This window comes from Labrus mixtus, chromosome 22 (assembly GCF_963584025.1).
Source record: "Labrus mixtus chromosome 22, fLabMix1.1, whole genome shotgun sequence".
NCBI lineage: Eukaryota > Metazoa > Chordata > Actinopteri > Labriformes > Labridae > Labrus > Labrus mixtus.
This window is the reverse complement of record NC_083633.1, coordinates 10,932,136-10,951,211: the sequence shown is the minus strand read 5'-3', so window position 1 is coordinate 10,951,211 and position 19,076 is coordinate 10,932,136. Positions and strand designations below refer to the sequence as shown.

General features: G+C 41.4%; 1 protein-coding gene across 8 annotated transcripts in view; it reads left to right on the top strand.

Annotated features, from left to right (window-relative positions):
• The window catches only part of foxp2 (forkhead box P2), a 102,727-nt gene that overhangs the window by 7,513 nt on the left and 76,138 nt on the right, over window positions 1–19,076 (top strand). For all 8 annotated transcript variants that reach the window (XM_061030133.1, XM_061030128.1, XM_061030126.1 and 5 more), the window contains exons 2-3: window positions 2,806–2,868; window positions 3,569–3,634. In XM_061030133.1, the coding sequence (XP_060886116.1) occupies window positions 2,806–2,868; window positions 3,569–3,634 (129 nt within the window). The remainder of the gene's footprint in view (window positions 1–2,805; window positions 2,869–3,568; window positions 3,635–19,076) is intronic.

Here is a 19,076-nt window from a genome sequence, read left to right as displayed (position 1 = left end):
TGAGAGAGAGGGGGGGGAGCAGAGTCTGCTTTTCTTTGCTATTTTTTGACAGTCCAAAAATCTCTTTATCCCTATGAGAAGTGGATTGCTTTGTCATTTTTTTGACAGATATTTATCAAAACTTCAGAAAAGTGCATTTAGAGTAACTTTAAAGGTGGTTTCTTAAAGTTGAATTATGTTTTCTTTACTAGTCATCCAGCAAGATTTACCTGTGCCTAATCTAATCCATTGTAACTTGTTCTTATCTAGTTCTATTGTAGCCTTTTTAAAGTGCCTTCTCCTGTCTACACCAAAGAGGTAGATGGACGGATGTAAAAACCAAGAACTAGTCCCTCTGCTAAGCTAATCTCATCTGATAACTGAGGTCCCCCCCCCCCCCCCCCCCCTTCCTCGCCCCTCCTCTGCCATGCCTTGGTGAGTCTGATTTGTAGTTCTTTTCCTCTCTCTCTCTCTCTCTCTCTCTCTCTCTCTCTCTCTCTCTCTCTCTCTCTCTCTCTCTCTCTCTCTCCCCTCCACACAGACGGCATTAAAGCCAGGCCCCACAAGCCCCCTCTGATACGGGAGAGTTCATTAGAGATGTGCCTTTGATGGGCAGCCTTTTCATGTGACTACCGGTTTTTCAAATACCTTGATGTAGAAGCTTAAGAAGGCATTGTGCAGTAAGCCCTCCTTTTGATGCGACTTATTTAGATCTGCATAGTAAATCAGGGGGGAGTAAATAACCAGCCAACAGATGGAAGCAAGTAGATAAGGCCCCTGCGAACAATCGCATTTGTATTTTGTTATGATGTTGACAGCAGCTAAAATTCACTAATCTAGAGCCACTGATCTGCATTTCAAAGAAATCTCATTTAGCAGCAGGGAGGATAAAGTTCCTCTCATTGTGTCTATTTTATTGCATTCTTCGCTAATTTATCTGCCCACAGATTTAACGCGCGGGGCTCTGTGGTAGGAGCCTTCGTCCGCACGTTGCATAGGGGTCTTAAATACTGTGAAAGCGGTTACGTCTAGACTGTGAGCTGAGGGTAATTACACGTCTGACCATGAATAGAATGAGTTTGAAGACTCATCTTTCTTCAGGCGGGCCTGAATCGCTCGACTAACACTGATAAGGAGCATTTGGTCCCCACAGAAATATTGCCACTGACTTTCCATAATGCCAACCCCTCCCCTCCCCTCTTTTTCCAACACCGAGGATGGTATTTACTTTTAAGATAAAGTTATTGTGTACAGTAATCTGACTTGTTAGCATAATGTCCTCTTTCATCGCAGAACCCTCCTTTTTCTGCACTGTGGAGGTATTTGTGGTCCGGGTCTTAAATAGTTTATCTTGACTTAGTACGCAAGCGCTTTATGTAAATATCAGCCTATAGCATTATTAGGCCTTCATGAATACTTGAAAATGCATTTGCCATATTTATAAGTTGATAGAATTTACCAGAGGTTTTATATTTGGCATAAAGATATGTGTGCTATTTGTAAATCCCCACGAATTGGAGGTCATACGGACTAATAGCATTTCTAATGCTATTAATGCTATTCCAGTGAATAAAATATGACATCTGCTCAGCCTAGAGGTGTTGTGATAGTAAAGTTTATCCAGAAAAAAAAGATTTTCACTTAAAATAACAACGTTGATGTCTAAATTAAGTTCAACGTTTTTTTAGGATCTTATTGCATTTTTAATACGTTTGTGCATCTTTAAATATACATAGAACTATTTCCCCAGATGTTCAGTATGTTTATGTGCACAAAACAAATTATGAACTTCTACTACCCTATTTGGTTCTGAACTTGTTCTCCCAACAAACACTGCCCTGGTTAGTCCCCACCCCCACCTCCAACCCCCTCAGCCCCTCTGAGTAAACGTTGCACCGCAATCTGTGCAACATTTTCCACAAACTCAAAACAGTGAAAAATTATAGCAGTTGGCATGTTTTGTTTTCAGCTGCCCTCTTTAAGCTGAGGGCTTTTTTTGTACAGTTCAGAGAGCACATTCCTCAGGATTCAGCAGTCACTGGTTGCCTGTAAGGGGTCATTGGAATTCTGGGAGAATAAAAGGGAGCATATAAATAAATAAATAAATAAATAAATTCACAGAGACGAACACCCAGGCCATTTTGTGCCCTTTGTGCCCCCCATGGTGGAAATTTACCTCCACAACTACTCAGTGAGGGGAATGAAATTTTCCTCACTTAATGCTCTCTATGTGATGTATGTGCAGTAAAAATGTCCAGAGCAATCTGTGGCTGCAGATGTGGTATTGTGCACACTTGCTGTACTTGTGTAACACAAAAAAAAAATCATCAATACTAATGGTCTCTAAATTATACGGATGCCATAGCATGTGTGCTTAGATGCAGACAGCTGAATGGGCCTACATGAGAAATCAATCGTGTCAGGTTAACAGTGTGATTTACTCAGCGTTGAGAGCTCGAGCCTTCCAGGCACTGCACCTTTTAACTTGAGAGTGAGATATGTGTGTGTATGTGTGTGTTTGTGATGTGGTTGGTGGGGGTTGTGGCGGGAATATAGCTTTTACTGTACTGTACCCTACCTGTTTGTGCATGCACTAATATACACACACATGTGCTCTTAAGCTTCACAGCAAAAATCCAGGTGCACTTTGTTGTTCCAAACTTTATTGCTTTCTCCTACGAGCCACACAGACAATACTTACGCAAGATAAGATCTAGCCCACACATGTCCACCCAGCACTAAATGTGCCAAGGAAACATGAAAAAAATGCACGAATAGATTTGAACTAATGGTATTCCTAACTGTTTTTTCTCTTGCCTATGATAGCTGACAGCGCTGGATTCCTTCCACTCCTGTGACGGACAACTTCTGCAAGTTCTCTCCCTGAGGGTGAGTATTGGAACACGGCCCTTTTCATGTCCATCTGTCAAAGAATCCTTAACCTTGAGGATGATTACAATAGCATTAACAGTGTCTTTGCCAGAATCAGTGTTGGAATTAACTCTAACCTTCAGTGTATTCTCAAGATCAACTATCTTTGCAGTGTTTTTATGTTTGAGCAAACATAAACTGATATTGTTTTTTTGATTGAAGACAAAAACAGTGTCGTCCTTGTGGTGTTACTGTGTCGTTAGCCCCGCTGTGTTTGGATGATTGTAGAGGCGAGAGGAGGTCAAGGGGGCCCCATTCCCTGCTCAAATGTAACAAATCTTCATCTTGTCCACCTTGATAGAATTCCCCCTCCACTGGGCAACCTCTCAGGTGTGCCTGTTTGGTTTTCACACCCCAAGGATTTTCAATCTACTCTAGCCTAGAAGTTATGATATGCATTATGGCCGACAAATGTGGGCAAGCTTCGGTATCAGGTTTTGTATTTATTTTGTTGATGTCTTGATTGAGATTTGTAGCCGAACAGAACAGACAAAAGTACAGAAGGTTATATTTGCTCTAACCTGATGTTAGTATAACTTGTTTGTATGACTTTATACCCACTTTGAAGAAACTGTAGAAAATGAAAGAAGCTGGATTCAATGCACTTCTCAAATTTTGGAATCCTAACTTCTCTTTTCTCTCGATTCCTTTTTTTCAGGATGAAATATGCAAACTCTGCACCCATAGAAAAAAGCCGTCGACAAACACTGTAGAGTCCAAAGTGGTGAGTGAAAACAGTTTCCATTGTTCTCTCATGCCTGGTGTTCAGTTGTTTTTTCTTCCCCCAGATTAATGTGTTCTCTGTAATGAACCACATCAGTCATGTCACTTTTTGGGGTTTGGCTGTAGTGTAACACAGACTGGGTGCTGAACTGACACAACAGTAAACCCACATACAAGAACACTACATACTTTTGTTATTGACTCTGATTATATCGTCTGGAAGATGTTATTCTGATTCTCTGATTCTGGTAAGAAAAATGAGTCCTCTGGAAAATGTTGGACATGATCATTTAACAAATTGAAGTGACATAAAGGCCTTTTATTCAACCAACTGTAATTTTTTACAATATTTAGAGACACATGTTCAGACTATAAAAATCACTTTTATAGACCAAACTTCTTCAATCATTATTAACCTCTGTCATCCGAATGTCACCATTTAAAGAGTTGTAATTTAAATGTCTTGATTTCCAGACCTTACTGATTTTATATACAATTTTATACAGTTCTCAGGGACAATTTGGTGTATCAACATTAAGTTGACAATAGAAGAAACATGAAATGTATCGATAATGTCATAAAATGATCAATCAAACTGTTAATTTGTACCAAACTCGATGATTGAATTGATTTAGCATGTCATTGTTTTGTTAGCTTTCACATGATCAGCATCACACGGCTCCCTTTTCCTACATAATGACTCAAGAAGGTTGATCTAAGTCAGTCTCCAGGTCAGTCCACATACGAGTGCGAGGAATCTCAGGTCACCTAATGGGGATCACCAATTATATCTCAGAGCTGATGAACGTGACTTTTCTACTGATTGGCTCTTTCCCAGAAACTCATGCCTCCATGCGCTAAATGTCACACTCACACTATTCTGAGCACAAGGAAACACTTTTCATTTTGTTTGTTTGGAAGTTTGCAAAGTCAGATTTAAGTTTTTATGTTTGTGTGTGTAATTTTTTATATAGAATGTACGTTCCCGCGTTGGTCGATTAATAATTTTATGAAGACATTTCAATACATCTACTGAAGTAACGACATGGGGGGTGGATTTTTGGTTTGAAGTTGATGTCTTTTCTCTATATTAAGGCCATAAGTTTATTTAGATGTTTCACCCCAATCTAAGGGGAAGAAATCTCTATCTCTGTACACCACAGTGAAGTAGCACCACTAGAGGTCTAGATGTGATTAAAGGTTTGTGGGCAGGAGCAAAGTCTCTTGAGTGTCTGGGCTGTAGCACCGGGTCTACCTCCCTGAGAGTCCTATCATCCTGAAGTGAAGCAGAGTCCAGATTTCCTCTTCCACCTAAAAGAGATTTAAATATTAGTTCTTAATTTGTCTCGTATTCAGTTAAATCTTCAAAGATGAACTCTTAGTGCATATCTGCTGGCCTTAAAAAAGTCCTAATCATCGCAAAAAAAGTGTAATTGCTCCAACACTGCGAGCCATACTTCCACTGACATATATATAAAAAATCTACAGCAATTAGATATATCTTCAGCTGCTTTAAAGAAGCCACAGTTATACTGAACGGCCCTATGTGCGCATTTCCAGTTTGAAATTGATTTCTTGTCATAGATCAGAGACCCCTTGTCATTCCATTTCCAATCCTCAATGGTTTCTCTGAGCCCGTTAAGTGTCGCCCCTGTGAGCGGGCAAACAGGGAGAACCTCCACGGGTCTTTACCCCGGGCACTGCGAGCCGTTGAGGGGGTAGATTCAGAAATCAAAGGGACTCGGATCATTCCCTGTTGGCAGTCTCCATTGTCTTGCTGATTTGGGATTGGTTGGAGAAGGTAAAAAAAAAACTGCAGTGATGGAGTGTGGGGGTGGATGGAGATCAGGCAATGCAACTCCCTTTTTTTTTTCTAATCTTTATCCACCATTAACCCCAGTGCCCCAGTATGTGGCTAAGATCAGGGCCATTGGTCAATCCCCCATTCACCGCCACCCAGAATATTTTAAAGTTAAGCCCCCCTTGCTTAACAAAAAAAGTCTTACTCATCAAAGGTTTACTTTCCTCTCTCTTGCTTCCTTTTTGCTCTTAGCCCCTGCTGTTCTCCATGCACCCTTCTCTCTATGGTCCACTGTTTTGTCTTCACACTTAAGCAATGACAACTTAAAAGTTTCCCAAGTTTCCAAATTTCCATTTAATGAAGTTTGGTTTGGGACCTGATACTGTCGTGCTGCGAGCAAATTGGAGCACAAGTATATTGACCAATGGCTTCCTGCCCTTCGCTGATCCCTGGGATTAGATGCTGTCCTGTTTTTAAATAAACTCCAGCATTGTCTGACGTTATTTCCGCAGAGGAAATACTTCTCACACCTGATACATATACACTCAAAAGATTTTTTTCTTCGCCGATGATAATGCCTCATATGTATCTAATCAAACGTTAAAAACATAACAATAACAAGGCTGAATTCAGTCCAGATCGCGTCATTCTCCGTACTACTTTGAAGAGCGATGACTAGGGGACAGAATAGAAAAACAAGAGATGCAGGGGAGACAGTAAGGAGAGAAGAAAAGAGATCGTGTGGAGAGTGTTTGTCCAGAGTGCTCAGTTGCCATGAGAATGGATTTAGAAAGTGGGGAGGTGAGGAGGCTCAGAATGAGTTTTACCATCATTCCTTAAAGAGAAGATAAAGCGGCTCAATGGGGCTATTGATCCTTGGGGCTGCCGCTCTTTCTCTTTCCCTGACTTTTTTCCCATGTTGTTTTTTAAAAACCCAAATATTATTTGTTCTTGAAGAATACTATGAGATATGGGAAACGTTTATGTGAAAAAAAAAAAAATTGTCTTTGGCATACTTTGGGGCCCCTCCAATAATTCTGTACACCTCATACTAAAGATGATTGATACTTCAGAAAAGACTGATTGCAAATACTGCAGTCACCACCTTAATTTCTATAAACTAGCAAGGATCTAGTGTTTCAGATGTTATTCTTTCCCTGCACTTTAGTTTGAGAAATCTTGGGTGCGGAAGCCGGACCCGTGGGCATCTCTCCAAGCGCCTGAGATTATTGTGAAACTCAAGCCGAGGCAGGCATGACATCAGAGCAGCCTGACATTAGTTTGAACTCCTTATTTCAGGTGGGAAGAATTATGAGTGGCTTCACTCGCAGGTGATCGTGTCCAATGAATCGGTCGCACACAGTCGCGCATTCTTCTCCTGAGGTCTAAATGCTGATTGTCTTGACAGATTGAACTTGTGTGTTATCACCAAGCTGTCACGCAGCCTCATTTTTCAGCCTGCACATGTAGCTCTTAGTTTATTTTAGCCCTTCACAGTCCAGTGTTTTATACTGATATATTCATTTTGACTTAAACTAAATGTACACTTTTTAACCTACTGGTGATCCCTATTTGTTGCAAGGAAAGCATACTGTTAGAGTGTAAATGCTACATTATGCCAATATTGTCACATAATGTGGAATTTATCCACACAAATGGTTCTCTTGGAAATATATCTTAAAGTTTGTATTTCGTCAACCTCAAAAGAAAATATGTTTTTTCTTCTATTTTTAGGTTCTAAAAAGTGTTATTATTTTTTTTTTCTCAATATGACACTTTTGACTTTAAAGTAACATTTTCAAGATTACACAGGATAGTGTCTTCCTCCACTCTAGTTCATTCTGTCTTCCAATCTTTTTTTCTAAGTAAAAGTTTCAAATCAAACCACACAGTCACAGCCACTGAGAAAGCTTTTACTCCAGAGGCAACAAGCCAACTCCTTTGTTCATAATGATCACTTGATCGCGGCTTGAAAAGGGATACAGGCGGCGGTGAAATCCTACAAGCACTTGGAATCTGACTTCCTTGCCACAAACCACAAGCCAAGACAGCGCTGCCGTTACTACCTGGTTGGAGGCGAAAATGGGCCGAAAGCATCCGTTTGTGTGGAAAAAACGCACACACTCACACTCACACTCACAGCATGCTCGATTTGGGTCATAGAGCTGACAGACAGTGGAATGTGAATGTGTGTATGTTGACAAACTCCACTGCACTCTGAATGGGGTTTGTGATTACACCTCATCATGCGTGCTGCATCGCTCCTGTCCCTGGCCTCTGTCTCTCTCTCTCTCTCTCTCTCTCTCCCTCTCCCTCTCCCCCCCCCTCTCTCTCTCTCTCTCTCTCCCCATTTCTCCCTCGCTCAACACACTGCCTCTCGGGCAATCATGTGGTCACACTACCTGACTCCTCGCAGCTCAAGAGTGCAGTTGACAAAAACAGCCCGAGGCCCGTCATGTGGAAAAGATTCAGTCGGCATACATTCTAACCCCTCCAACCACCCACCCTACAACTCCGCACTCTCTCCCACTAAGTAACTGAAGCACCCGGGTGTTTCCTTCTTCTGCTCACCTGTGAAGAGAAATGGCACGGCTGTCCGACTGTCGGGTGTGTGTATGCAAGAGTGGATATTTTTTCCCTCCCATACGCTGAGAGGTGCAGAGTGTGTTTCTCTTTGGCAGTCCAGTTGCACTCCTCATGTCATGTAACATAAAGCTAGTGGTCAGTGAGAGCTCTCAGCTGTCAGTCAGCCAGGTGGTCCCGGCCTGTCGAGCTGCTCACCTGTGTTTATTGGACAAGACCTGCTCCATACTACCCAGGGAGAACACCTTGTCTCCTTCCCTTTTTTTCTTATTCCCTCCCATTATTTCTCTTTAACTTTGTTTTTAGTCTATTTCATTCCCTTTCTCTGCCCTTTTTCTCCGCTTGTATTTCTAAAATCCCTCCTTTACCTTTCCTTCCAGTTCTTCTCCCCGCTGTCCTCTTCAGTTCATTTTTCCTGGCTCTCTTCTTCCCTGCTTCTCTTTCTGTTTCCCCTCTCTCTTCTGTCCTCCGCTCGGTTTTTATTTTGTATTATTTTTTAGGACCTCTTTGTCAGTCCTTTGCTCTAAAACCGCCGTCTCCATGGCGGCAGTTCATCTCGTCTCTGCACCTGACTGAGCACATGCACACTGCGCCACTAGGCGACTGATTGAAACTTGTGTCTCAAAGTTGCTAATGTTCACTGAAGCATTATATTGTAGATAAAGTAAATAAACGAGGCTACCATGGGAGAAATCTCTGGGATAGACTGCAGATTACACACACACACACACACACACACACACACACATATAAATAGCCTTACACAGACTTTCTCTCTATATCATACACACAAACATGAAGTGTATGAATTGCTGAAAAGGTGTCAGTGATGTTGAGGTCCAAGAGAGGCGGATAGATATTTTCTATGGCTCAGGAATCTCACTGGTTTCATGTTTTTAGAGGAGCTCTCTAGAAAAGTAACCGTTGGATTTAAGAGTGGACAGTCGAGTGGCAGCATGTTGTCAGTAAACATTATACTGACTAGGAGGGCATTTTTCAACTATTTGAGTTAATGATTAATCTAAAGATTATGTTCAAAAGTTACTGATTAACCGTTTGGTCTATGAAATATCAGAAAGTGAGCTGCTTATTCCTTTTTTGTGTAACCAACAGCTCAAATCCTTTGCCTAAGAATCCTAAGAAGGAAACAATAAAGTGATTAATCAGCTCAAATTCAGTCACTAAGAAGTATAACTTAAACTGTTTTGCTGTACATGTTATTTTTGACTTGTTGAGTTTCTTCAATGCCACAGGTAACCCTATATAGCTTTCACAGACGTAAAATAGTATTTAAAGTTATTAACTTTCCCACAGCCAAAGGTGGTCACAATCATTTCAACTTCTTTTATTCATCATCTTCTTTCACCGAGTTCTGCAGTTTTACTTTTCTTTCAACCCGTCACCAGTCCGTCCCATTCAAATGATTTTTGTTGGAAAGAGTTATTAGCTAAGGCTACTTAGCACATTGGTTAAATGCAAAGGCTGACTCTTTGTGGCTACAGGGGTTTTTGAACCAGTATCCACTGAATGATCCCTCAGTTGAGCGAGGCAGCGAGTCAGTAGAACACCACATTCATATTTCCACTTGGTATTATAGAAAACTCTCTTGTGTTCACCGTGGTTCCATTCTGTGCCGTAAAGTGGTATATGTGACATGGTAATACATTTGCATTGTGCCCAGTGATAAATACCCCACCAGGTCTTACTCACTCTACTGCCTCCGAATGTGTCCGGACAGCGTCTTTATTGTCAAAGGCACGGGGGTCATTCAAAAACTCACTCTCCCACCCTTCTGCCTTTTGTCAAATATTTCCGCGCGGGTGATAGTTTTCTCATTTATTTAGTGAATAGTCGGCGGGCAAAGAAGAAAGAGAGTTTTTACATTATGGAAATGATGGAATGGGTTATAATCTCCCACATATTCATCACAGCAGACTTTGGACCCATGTGATACTGTCCTCCATTTGGCCATTGTTCTGGTTCTCTTTCCGCGTACTGTTCCCCTCAATGGGCAATGCAGGCTTTAATCCCGTCTCTCTTTGGAATGACAATGTTTACTAGCTATCATTCAATAAGGAGCCAGGAGCGTGACACACATCCCTCTGTCAGTAAATGCTGTGTGAATGTGTGGAGCCAGATACAAAAGAAGGCTATTGTTGGCCTTCTGAGGATGGAAGGGAGAGGCTAGTTTCAAAATTTGATGAGAAATTTGTGCACAGCAGCGCCCACCAAAGAGTTATTACTGGGGATCTACTTCGGTGCTGGATTGTTTACAGTGCATTTACATGTAGTTAAAAGTTGATTTATTGTGTTAGTCCAGAGGGTCCTGTTGATGGGAAGGAGGGGGAAATGAGTGAAGAACAGAGACTCAACTTTCACACAGGTAAAAGTCAGACAACTTTTCAAGGATGAATGACCATCATTCCTTCATCGACCTCATCCACAGTGACTGACACTGCTTGTGATGCGAGAGTCACTGCCTGATTTCATAGCTGTAAAAGCATTTCCTATTGAGACCGACAAATCCTAGAAACAAATCTGGAAAAGGCAGGAAAGTCTTCAGCACTACCTCCTGTGCTTCTTCTGATCGTCTCTTAATTGTCTGTAGATGACAGAGAGTTCTACGTCATCCATAGACTCCACAATAAGAGCAGCATGCTTTAATCGCACTGGAAAAAGCAGTGTGTAAATTGTCACTACACACATGATCCATCCTGTCTTTTTTTTACAAGAACGAAAGTGTAGCAGTCCATAATCAGCTACTTAGATTTGACCCATTAAAACACACAAACCCATTGTTTTTCCATTAATTAATGGGACACTTGTATTAACTGCTTGAAACTGCTTGACAAGAAACAGTTTGACTAAATTGGGTGAGTTACCATAGGCCCACAATCAGTCTTCTGATGCTACAGACCTACCAATGAACTAGCACAGGCTAGTTATCCAGACAAGCTAAATGGATGTAATGACTTTCTCAGAGTATGTATATATAATAAAGTCTCTATTTGTGTAAATTACACCTTTTTTTTTCTCATAAATATTATGCACCACAGAATTACTGGAGGGACGGGGGCTTAGTGGAGCCTATAAGACCTTGTTAGCCGCTCTCTAACAGGGTAAGGGTCCCCCTCCTCCCCCCTTTCATAACCCCTTAAATCCCTTGAAACTTTTTACCTGACTTCCCTGTCTCAACCATGTTTAATGTATACATTACGCTGCTGTTAAAAAATAAGCCCTAAGCAGGCCTTTGGAGTTTGCCTGTCCATACAACACACAGACATGGCAATGTTGGGTAATTATTGCCTGTAAGTAGGGATTATGGTTGAGGATGTTGACAGTAAATTGGCTCTCAGAGCGAGTGTTTAACACACCTTTGTGTGGATGAGACACATTCTTGCAAAGAATCAAGGTGTCTGTACATAACCTTCCCCCCGCCTCCTGTTCTTTTACGTCACCCTTGTCATGTATTTACACAAATAAATACGGGCTTATTTTTCTCTCTCACTTATCTCATATCGTAAAAGGACGCTAAAAAGCAAGCTAATTAGATTTCTGAATGTGAAAAAAAAAAAACAAGGGAGGCTAAGATGTTTGTCGGGCTTTATATTCCTTCACCCCCTCCAAATTGTTTTTCCCTTCAAAGTCTTGACAGCGTCAGGGATTAGTGCCATAGCTGCTAACAATCATTAGTGTGTTTTCACCATTGTGTCATGCACTGTTTTCAACCCCCGCAGCCTTCCATCCTGCATGTGTCTCCTGCTTTCGTGCTGAGCAAGAAATGAAAAACAATCGCTCCGACCTCCAGCGACCCCTCCTGACGCACAGTCAGTTAAATGGTTTGTAAGACGTTTAATTACCAAATGGTATAATCGTTATTCATCTCATCATTAGATGTATGATATTAAGTGAATTGGCTCCCTTGGGTCCCTGTGTTTCACAGATCAATAGATTTAGATGGAGCTTGAAGGGGGTTGGGGTGCGTGTCTGTGGGTGGGTGGGCAGTTAAAACACTTCTGAGCCCCCTGATATGAACACATGCATTGTTTGTGTGATGCACAGTGGTGCCATTCGCTCATTTTATTTCATTGCAATTAGCCTCTTATATAGGTTTAATTATGCTAATTCCTATGTCTTCACCCAGGAATGGCAGTATGTCACTTTATTTTTTAATGGATTTACGGCTCCTGGGTTTATTTTGACGCTGAAAGGACATGAAACAATGGACAAGGTTACGGCACCACACACTTCCTGTCGGCAGAGTGCTTGCGTTTGCACTTTGGGACACTTTGTTGGTATCAAGCATTGTTTGAAGGCATTGTGGAGATTGCTAATGCAGCGTGTACACCTCAGAGGCCCCACTAGCCTGCAGCTTGATATCGCCTGTATTCCCAATGTGAATATGGCTGAGTGGTGATTGGGGACTCGCTGCACCACAAGCTGCTATTCACTGCAGCCGGCACTACCAGCCAGAGTTAATTGTCCATTATCTGCTATTATCTAAGCTCTACCCCTCTCTCCCTCTCTTTTATTCTCGTGATTTCTAGCCGTCACCACCAGTTTCACTCACTCAGTATGCTGTATCCACTGCTTTTTTTTCCCCCTATCTACTCTAGCAACCTTATACCAGTGCTGAAGCAAAGTCCTGGAGTTCAAATAGTAATAATGATTCCCTTTGTTCCTGAGGCACCTCAAACAGGATTCTGAACGTGAAGTCAGCAAAGCATCATGTTCATTTCTTGTTTTATCATCTCACTGTTTGAGGGAGACGAGATGTTTCTTCTGTCCAATATTCCCATACAGAAAGGAGAAAATGTACGTGCAAAAATGCATTTGAATACATTTGAATCACACTTTACCAAAAGATATATAATGAGTGTTGGATAGCAGTGATCTGGTAAGAAAATAAGGACTCCTATTATCTATGAATTGTAGATTACTGAAGTGTCTCTCTTCTTCTGGTGCCTTCATTGAGATAAGTTGATAGATCTGTCTGCTGAGGTGTTTGAGGAATCCTCAGAAATTTCACTTGATGGCACTGTTTTCCTTTTTGCTCCAGCTGAAGCAACAGGGCATGTTTTATGTATGCCGGGCACAATGTGAAGAGCCCGGCTGTGCCACAGATCCGCGCGTCTATCCTTTCTCTTCCTGTCCCTGGGCACCAAAAAGAAAAAAAAAAAGGCAGAAACACTGACAAACAATAAAATCATGCAGCACACATTTACAAAAAAAACACATCTCACTTCAGATGAAACTGTTGAAAAGTGAGTACACATTGGCACAGTTGCTTTACTGTAGTTCATTAATTGTTTGGTGTGTTTTGGAATATTCTCCTGCTTTTGCTTTGTGCATCTTTTCCTTTAAAAGTTCAATGCTTTTCTTCTGCATCTTAAATCCCCCCCCCCCCCCCCCCGATGAAAAATGATGTATATTTGAATGTAAATTTGAAATGGGAAAAAAAAACTTGAAGTCTGTCACTATTCAGGCGTTTAAATTAATTAAATTGTGTTCCTCCTGTGCTGCCAGGCGTTACTTTAATAATTGCATCAACAAGATGATACATACTATAAGGCCTGGAGTGTTTCTGCAGTTCATTTCAATCCACACCTACCTCTCAGCCAATGCTTGATGTAGTTGGATCTTCACCTGCAATTAGTTAACCGATTATAGACCCCCCCCCCCCCACACACACACACACACACACACACACACACACACACACACACACAGGAAAAGTCAGTCATGCGTTTAAAAGAGCTTGTATTTTCGAAATGTTATGGAATGGAAGAGACGTAAATATTAAGTATTGCAAATTTAGTTGAAAGGGACAAATGGTTGCCCCTTTGCCCATTACTCTCCCTGCTTTCTAACAGGTAGGGGGGGCCAAACAGGGTTTAAATAGGGGTTGGATGGATGGATTGGGGGTGTGCAGGGTGGCAGGGATCAAGATCATATTAAGTGCTCAGCATTAGGAAGTGTTGGTCTGGTGGCCCTGCTCGTAAAGACGCAATATATCACAGTGAAAAATAACCAGCGCTTGTATTTCAGCATCGTGCGCATCATAAATAAAGGTGTGCCACGTATAATTGAACCTCGTGCATGGGGGGACTCGGCTGGAGATGAGAAATGGAAATCTGTGTACTGGTAAATAGATAATCACACAAAAGTAATTGAGGTTTTCAAACCCCAATCTAGTCTGCCAGCGTGAGCTCGTTTGCATGTTAATCACGTCGGTGATTTCCCTTCATCACAGGGAAGTCCGCGCACACTTCCATAACCAGCTTTTAATTGCATTTAAAATGTCACAGAGGTGGAACACATGTAATTTAGCCAGAACTGTGTCCAAATTAATGGCTACTACTGAGACGCTCCATTGGACAGGGTTGGAAATGAGAGAGGCTGTCCATTGTACAGGTCTTTATTAGAAATGCCTCAGTTTCCCTTTCTGTGATAACATCTCTCTGCAGCTTTTTGAAGTGTATATCAAGACTTCAAAATGAAATCTGACAAGCATTTTGTGAACGACTTAACACTACAATACATGCCAGCTTTTTCTGTTTGCAAAATAAGCCAAATGGAAGGACATTAAAAAATTGGGAAGACAAGTTTCATCAAAGATTGCGCACAAAGCCAAAGTGTTGGGTTTTAACTGTAGAAAGAAAAGAAAAATAGTTTATTTTCTTTCATCACCAGGTGTTCTGTGGCGTATAAATTACCAGGATGATGTTTCCATAACACAGCTTAGGGCACTCCAGAGAGGGGAAACCTGCAAAACAGACCTATTTAATTTTTCATTGAGGTGGACCATCAGGAGCAATAAGCCAATATTCCTCTTCCCCCTTTTTCCAGATGCCTTCTCCACCACTGTATCTTACCAAAATCAAAGCCCCTCCCTTAAAAAAAAAAGTTCTGCCGAGACCTACATGAAAGGAAGGAACTGTTGAAATGTTAATTTTACCATCTGCTGTCGAGGCCCGCTACCTTTTCCTTTTTTTTCTTGTGTGTGTGTGTGTGTGTGTGTGTGTGTGTGTGCGCATTTTTCTTTTTTTTTCTCTCCCCTTCTTTTAATTCCCAGTAGTTCTGTTCTGTTTCATGAATGTGCTGCTATTTTGGCTGTTTGAAGTCACGGGGTCTCTGTGCGCATGGCTTTGACTGTCTGGAAAATATAATGCCACATGGTGGATGCTGGAGACTGTCCATTAGTTTCCTGTTAAACACCACGGCCCCTCCTGGTAAACCCTTGTTTTCTTATACTAGTCCCCTGGCTCCAGATTCACTCCCGTGCCCACCTCCAGTCCACAGGCTTTCTTTCCTGAAATGCATGTCTTTGGGGACCTATTTAGTCTGTTTATCTTAGTTCTGAAGATTTTAATCACTCGTTTACAAAACCCGGGCACCTCATTTGAATGAAAAAAAAAATGCTCCTCCCTGCACATGTTACAGCTAGTTTTCCTGTAAGCTCAATAAACCCAGAATATCCAGGATGAAATGAAGTTCTTGACAATTTCTCTCTTTTTTTTTGTCCTGTCTTCTCATCACAAAAGTTTTTTAGAAGCAAAAAGTACACTGCCAAGTTTGCTGTGAAGATCTTGCCAAATGGATAGATTCCATTGTGAGATTTGATAGTTGGCAATTAGGGTGAGACATCCTGTGTGCAGAGTTGCTTAGCATTTTCCTTGGCCGGGACCAGATTGTTTAGTCTGCTCTCATTGTGAGCTGTTTCTGAGCCGCAGTTGACGGTTGTTTGCAGAGCGCTGGGGGAAAATGTGAGCGGGGGCCAGTGCCTTTTCTCTATTTATTTATTTTCCCCCTGTCCTTGGAGCTGGAATCTGATTTGTGTTCATGTTTCTCTATTCTCTCTGAGCGGTTTTTAAGTGTGGCTGCTGAAATCTAGACTCTGTATGACCTCACTGCGCCGCCTGTGTTTCATTAATGACCAGCCCTGTGGTTTGGGGAGAGGAATATTTTTCATATGACACCGCCTTGCATTAGCGTGGAGCGGCAGCTGCACAACCACAAAACCATCCAATTTTGTGGCTTTGAAAGGTGTGAAAAGTTCAGCTCCCTATAGCAAGCATTGCATTTATAATTACACTTCTTGTATTTAAGAGTGCACATATGTGTCAAGGAGCAGAACTGCTGAAGACTTGTAAAAGAACAAAAAAAAGGAATGTACCTGCTAATGAAACATTTGTCTTTCATTCTCCTTGGCAACTTGTTAAGTAAACAGTGAAGATATATTTCAGAGCAAGACATTTACACACTTTGGGGTTTGACATGCCTCGCCTTAGAGAAGCCACCTAAAATAACAAGCAGAGTGGAGTAGGTAGAATTTTGACAGCTTGATCCATTTGTAATAAATATTTAAATTCAACACAGCTTTGCAATGTTTGGACCCTTACAGTCCCTAATACAAGCAAGTCTTTTTAAGCCTCTTTTTTTTTTCCAAGTGCCACATCTGGCATAAGAGGTATTTCTCCGCAGATTGATTGATTTCCCAGGCTTTGTTGGAAGCGACTCACGCAACCAATTGACTAAGAAGCATGCAACAATTCACAGACACACTTACCAAGCCTCTGCATCCCCCCCCCCCCCCTTCAAAAGAAAAGGCCCAGACACTAGACTACTGTAACTCTGTTTTGTACCTTGCAGGATCTAGAATATCCAAAAGGAAACCTCAGATTTGTCCCGTCCTAAAAAACAAAGAGCCCTTGTGCTGCCGCCTTCTTATTCTTGCCTTTTCCACTTTTTTAAAAACCATTCTGGTACTGTCATCAAAACACAACAAACACCTCTGAATACATAACACGTGTATATTTCCACAGTATTCCGAGCCATTCATCATGGTACACTTGTGGTAGCATTAAGTGTTGTGTTGTCAGCCTGAAAGCAGGAGGTGGAACAGGGGAGAGATTGAGGTTAGTCACCAAGGCTCAGGGAGAGTGAACAAAGGAGAAGATTACCTAATAGTCCTGCTATGTATTTGAAGTGGAGCCTGCTGTTTGTTTGGGGAGGTTTCGGGGGCCTGGATGTGCAGGGAGATGTCTCACAGGCAGCTTGATGGGTACTTTTAAGCTGTCAGAAACATCCCCATTGCTATCCGTCTTCCTGGAGAGACGGCTACAGGCTTCGACAGGGGCAAATGGCAAAACAGAGAGAAAGTTAATCATGTTTCCCAAGTTCAGAGAGTTGAAAATGTTGCCTGAAAGTATAATTGGATGCCTTTACTTAAATGACGATAGCATGACAAGTGTTTGAAGCCCGTGATACAAACTCCGGCTATTTTAGGCGGTGTTTACTGGTGTTACAAATGACTTTGCTCCCGTCTTGTATATGTTTGTACACAACAATCTTAAAGGTTGTCACGGATAGTAATGCCATAAGAGATAAGGCAATTTCACAGCACATGCATCAGCAAGCGGGTGTAAAGCACTTAATGACGTGCCAAGATTGCATGAAACAAACTGAAAAAAGGCTTACCTGAATGCATCTGCAAGTCATTTGCTTAATTTGTTGTATAATTATTTAATTTGACCACCATTTGTGTTGGAAAGGTGAATGGATTTCTCTCTGCAAAAAAGTTGTGATTGATGCAACATGTAAGAAGATGAATCCATTTTGTGAACAGTACCCTTTTCTTCTATGATTTTCTTAGAGTTGTTTTTGGACAGTGCAATCCAAACCACTTAGTTGGTAACTTTTCAAAACGCTGTCTCTGAATTTCCTTTTTTTTTTTTTTTTAATTCCGGTAAATTGTCGCCTTCCTTTCTCCCGTGATTCTTTTTTGAACAAACTGTTCCGACTTTGGAGTCTATGAAATCCCCGCCAGCCGTTTCTGTTTTGATAAATTGTACATCAAGCCCTATTTTCAGAGTCATCAGCGATTGCTTTTTTGCCACTCAGAGTACTGAACGTGGACGGCTTTTAAAGGTAGTGAGTAGCTCTGATAAGTGGCTCAATCCTTGTACTAAAGCCTTTTTACTGAAGGTTTAATAGCTACTGTATAATGAATTATAATGTATTCTCTCCAATTGCAAACGTCCTCTAATATAGCCCTTCTGCTGCTCTAAAAAAGTCCATCTGAATATTATTGTGAGCAGCTTTTTAAGAATACAAATCAATCGCATGATTTTAAGTAGTTAGATTCATACTTTTAGTTGTAAATTTCCCCCAATGCCAAATGGAATGGCGCTTGTATGGCAGGAAAAGCAAACCAATTTCAAGTAGTGACATCATGGTCAGTTCGGAGCCAACTGTATGTTTTATTATAAAATACAACTGTTCATCTGAACATTTCAGCCTAGTTTGAACTCATTGAAAAGCAATAGCCTCATGAGTCATCTTGCTGTTCCAATTTAATGGAACATACCTTTCAATGACAGCGTGCGCCGGCACATCATCAAAGTGAAACTTCCAAAGTTCCGCTTAACTTGTTGCCGAAATAGTTTCTCGTTTTCAGGAAAATTGCAGCGCGTCGAGCCTCAAGAAGTGTATCAGGGAATCTTCCCTGAAGGAAAAATTGCCACTTGCATACTTGTCTTTGACCAAAGTGAAGCCCTCACCCACTCCAGGGGAACATGTGGCTGTTTAGGAAGATATAAAGGAGTAATTTTATTACTCGGTACATCTCTTCCCCCTCAGAAGCCATTTCATTTCTCCTTTCAGCCTCCACAGAAGCCTTTATTTGATCTCATATTCCAGAGTATGACTGCCTCAAACCGGTCGGACTCCGTTTATTTTCATTTGGAAAACACATTTAGTGTCAGAGGGGGTGGAGGGGATGGAGGTGGGGAGCCGTGCATGTTGAAGGGACGGCGGCAAGTTTCTCTCACAAGGTAATGCCCTCCTGTAGGGATTTTTTTTGGGGGAGCCAAACTTTACATTTCCTTCCCTAAACTTAATCAGTGTGACTTTTTTTTTGATATAATCAAAAGAAATCTCCTTTTAAAAAGTTTACTCATCTGACACTTAAAAACCTTGCAAATAGCTGTCGAGTTTGCATCCATACAGTAAAAATCGATACAGCTGGATTCCCTTTACTCACTTCTTTGAAAGTGCA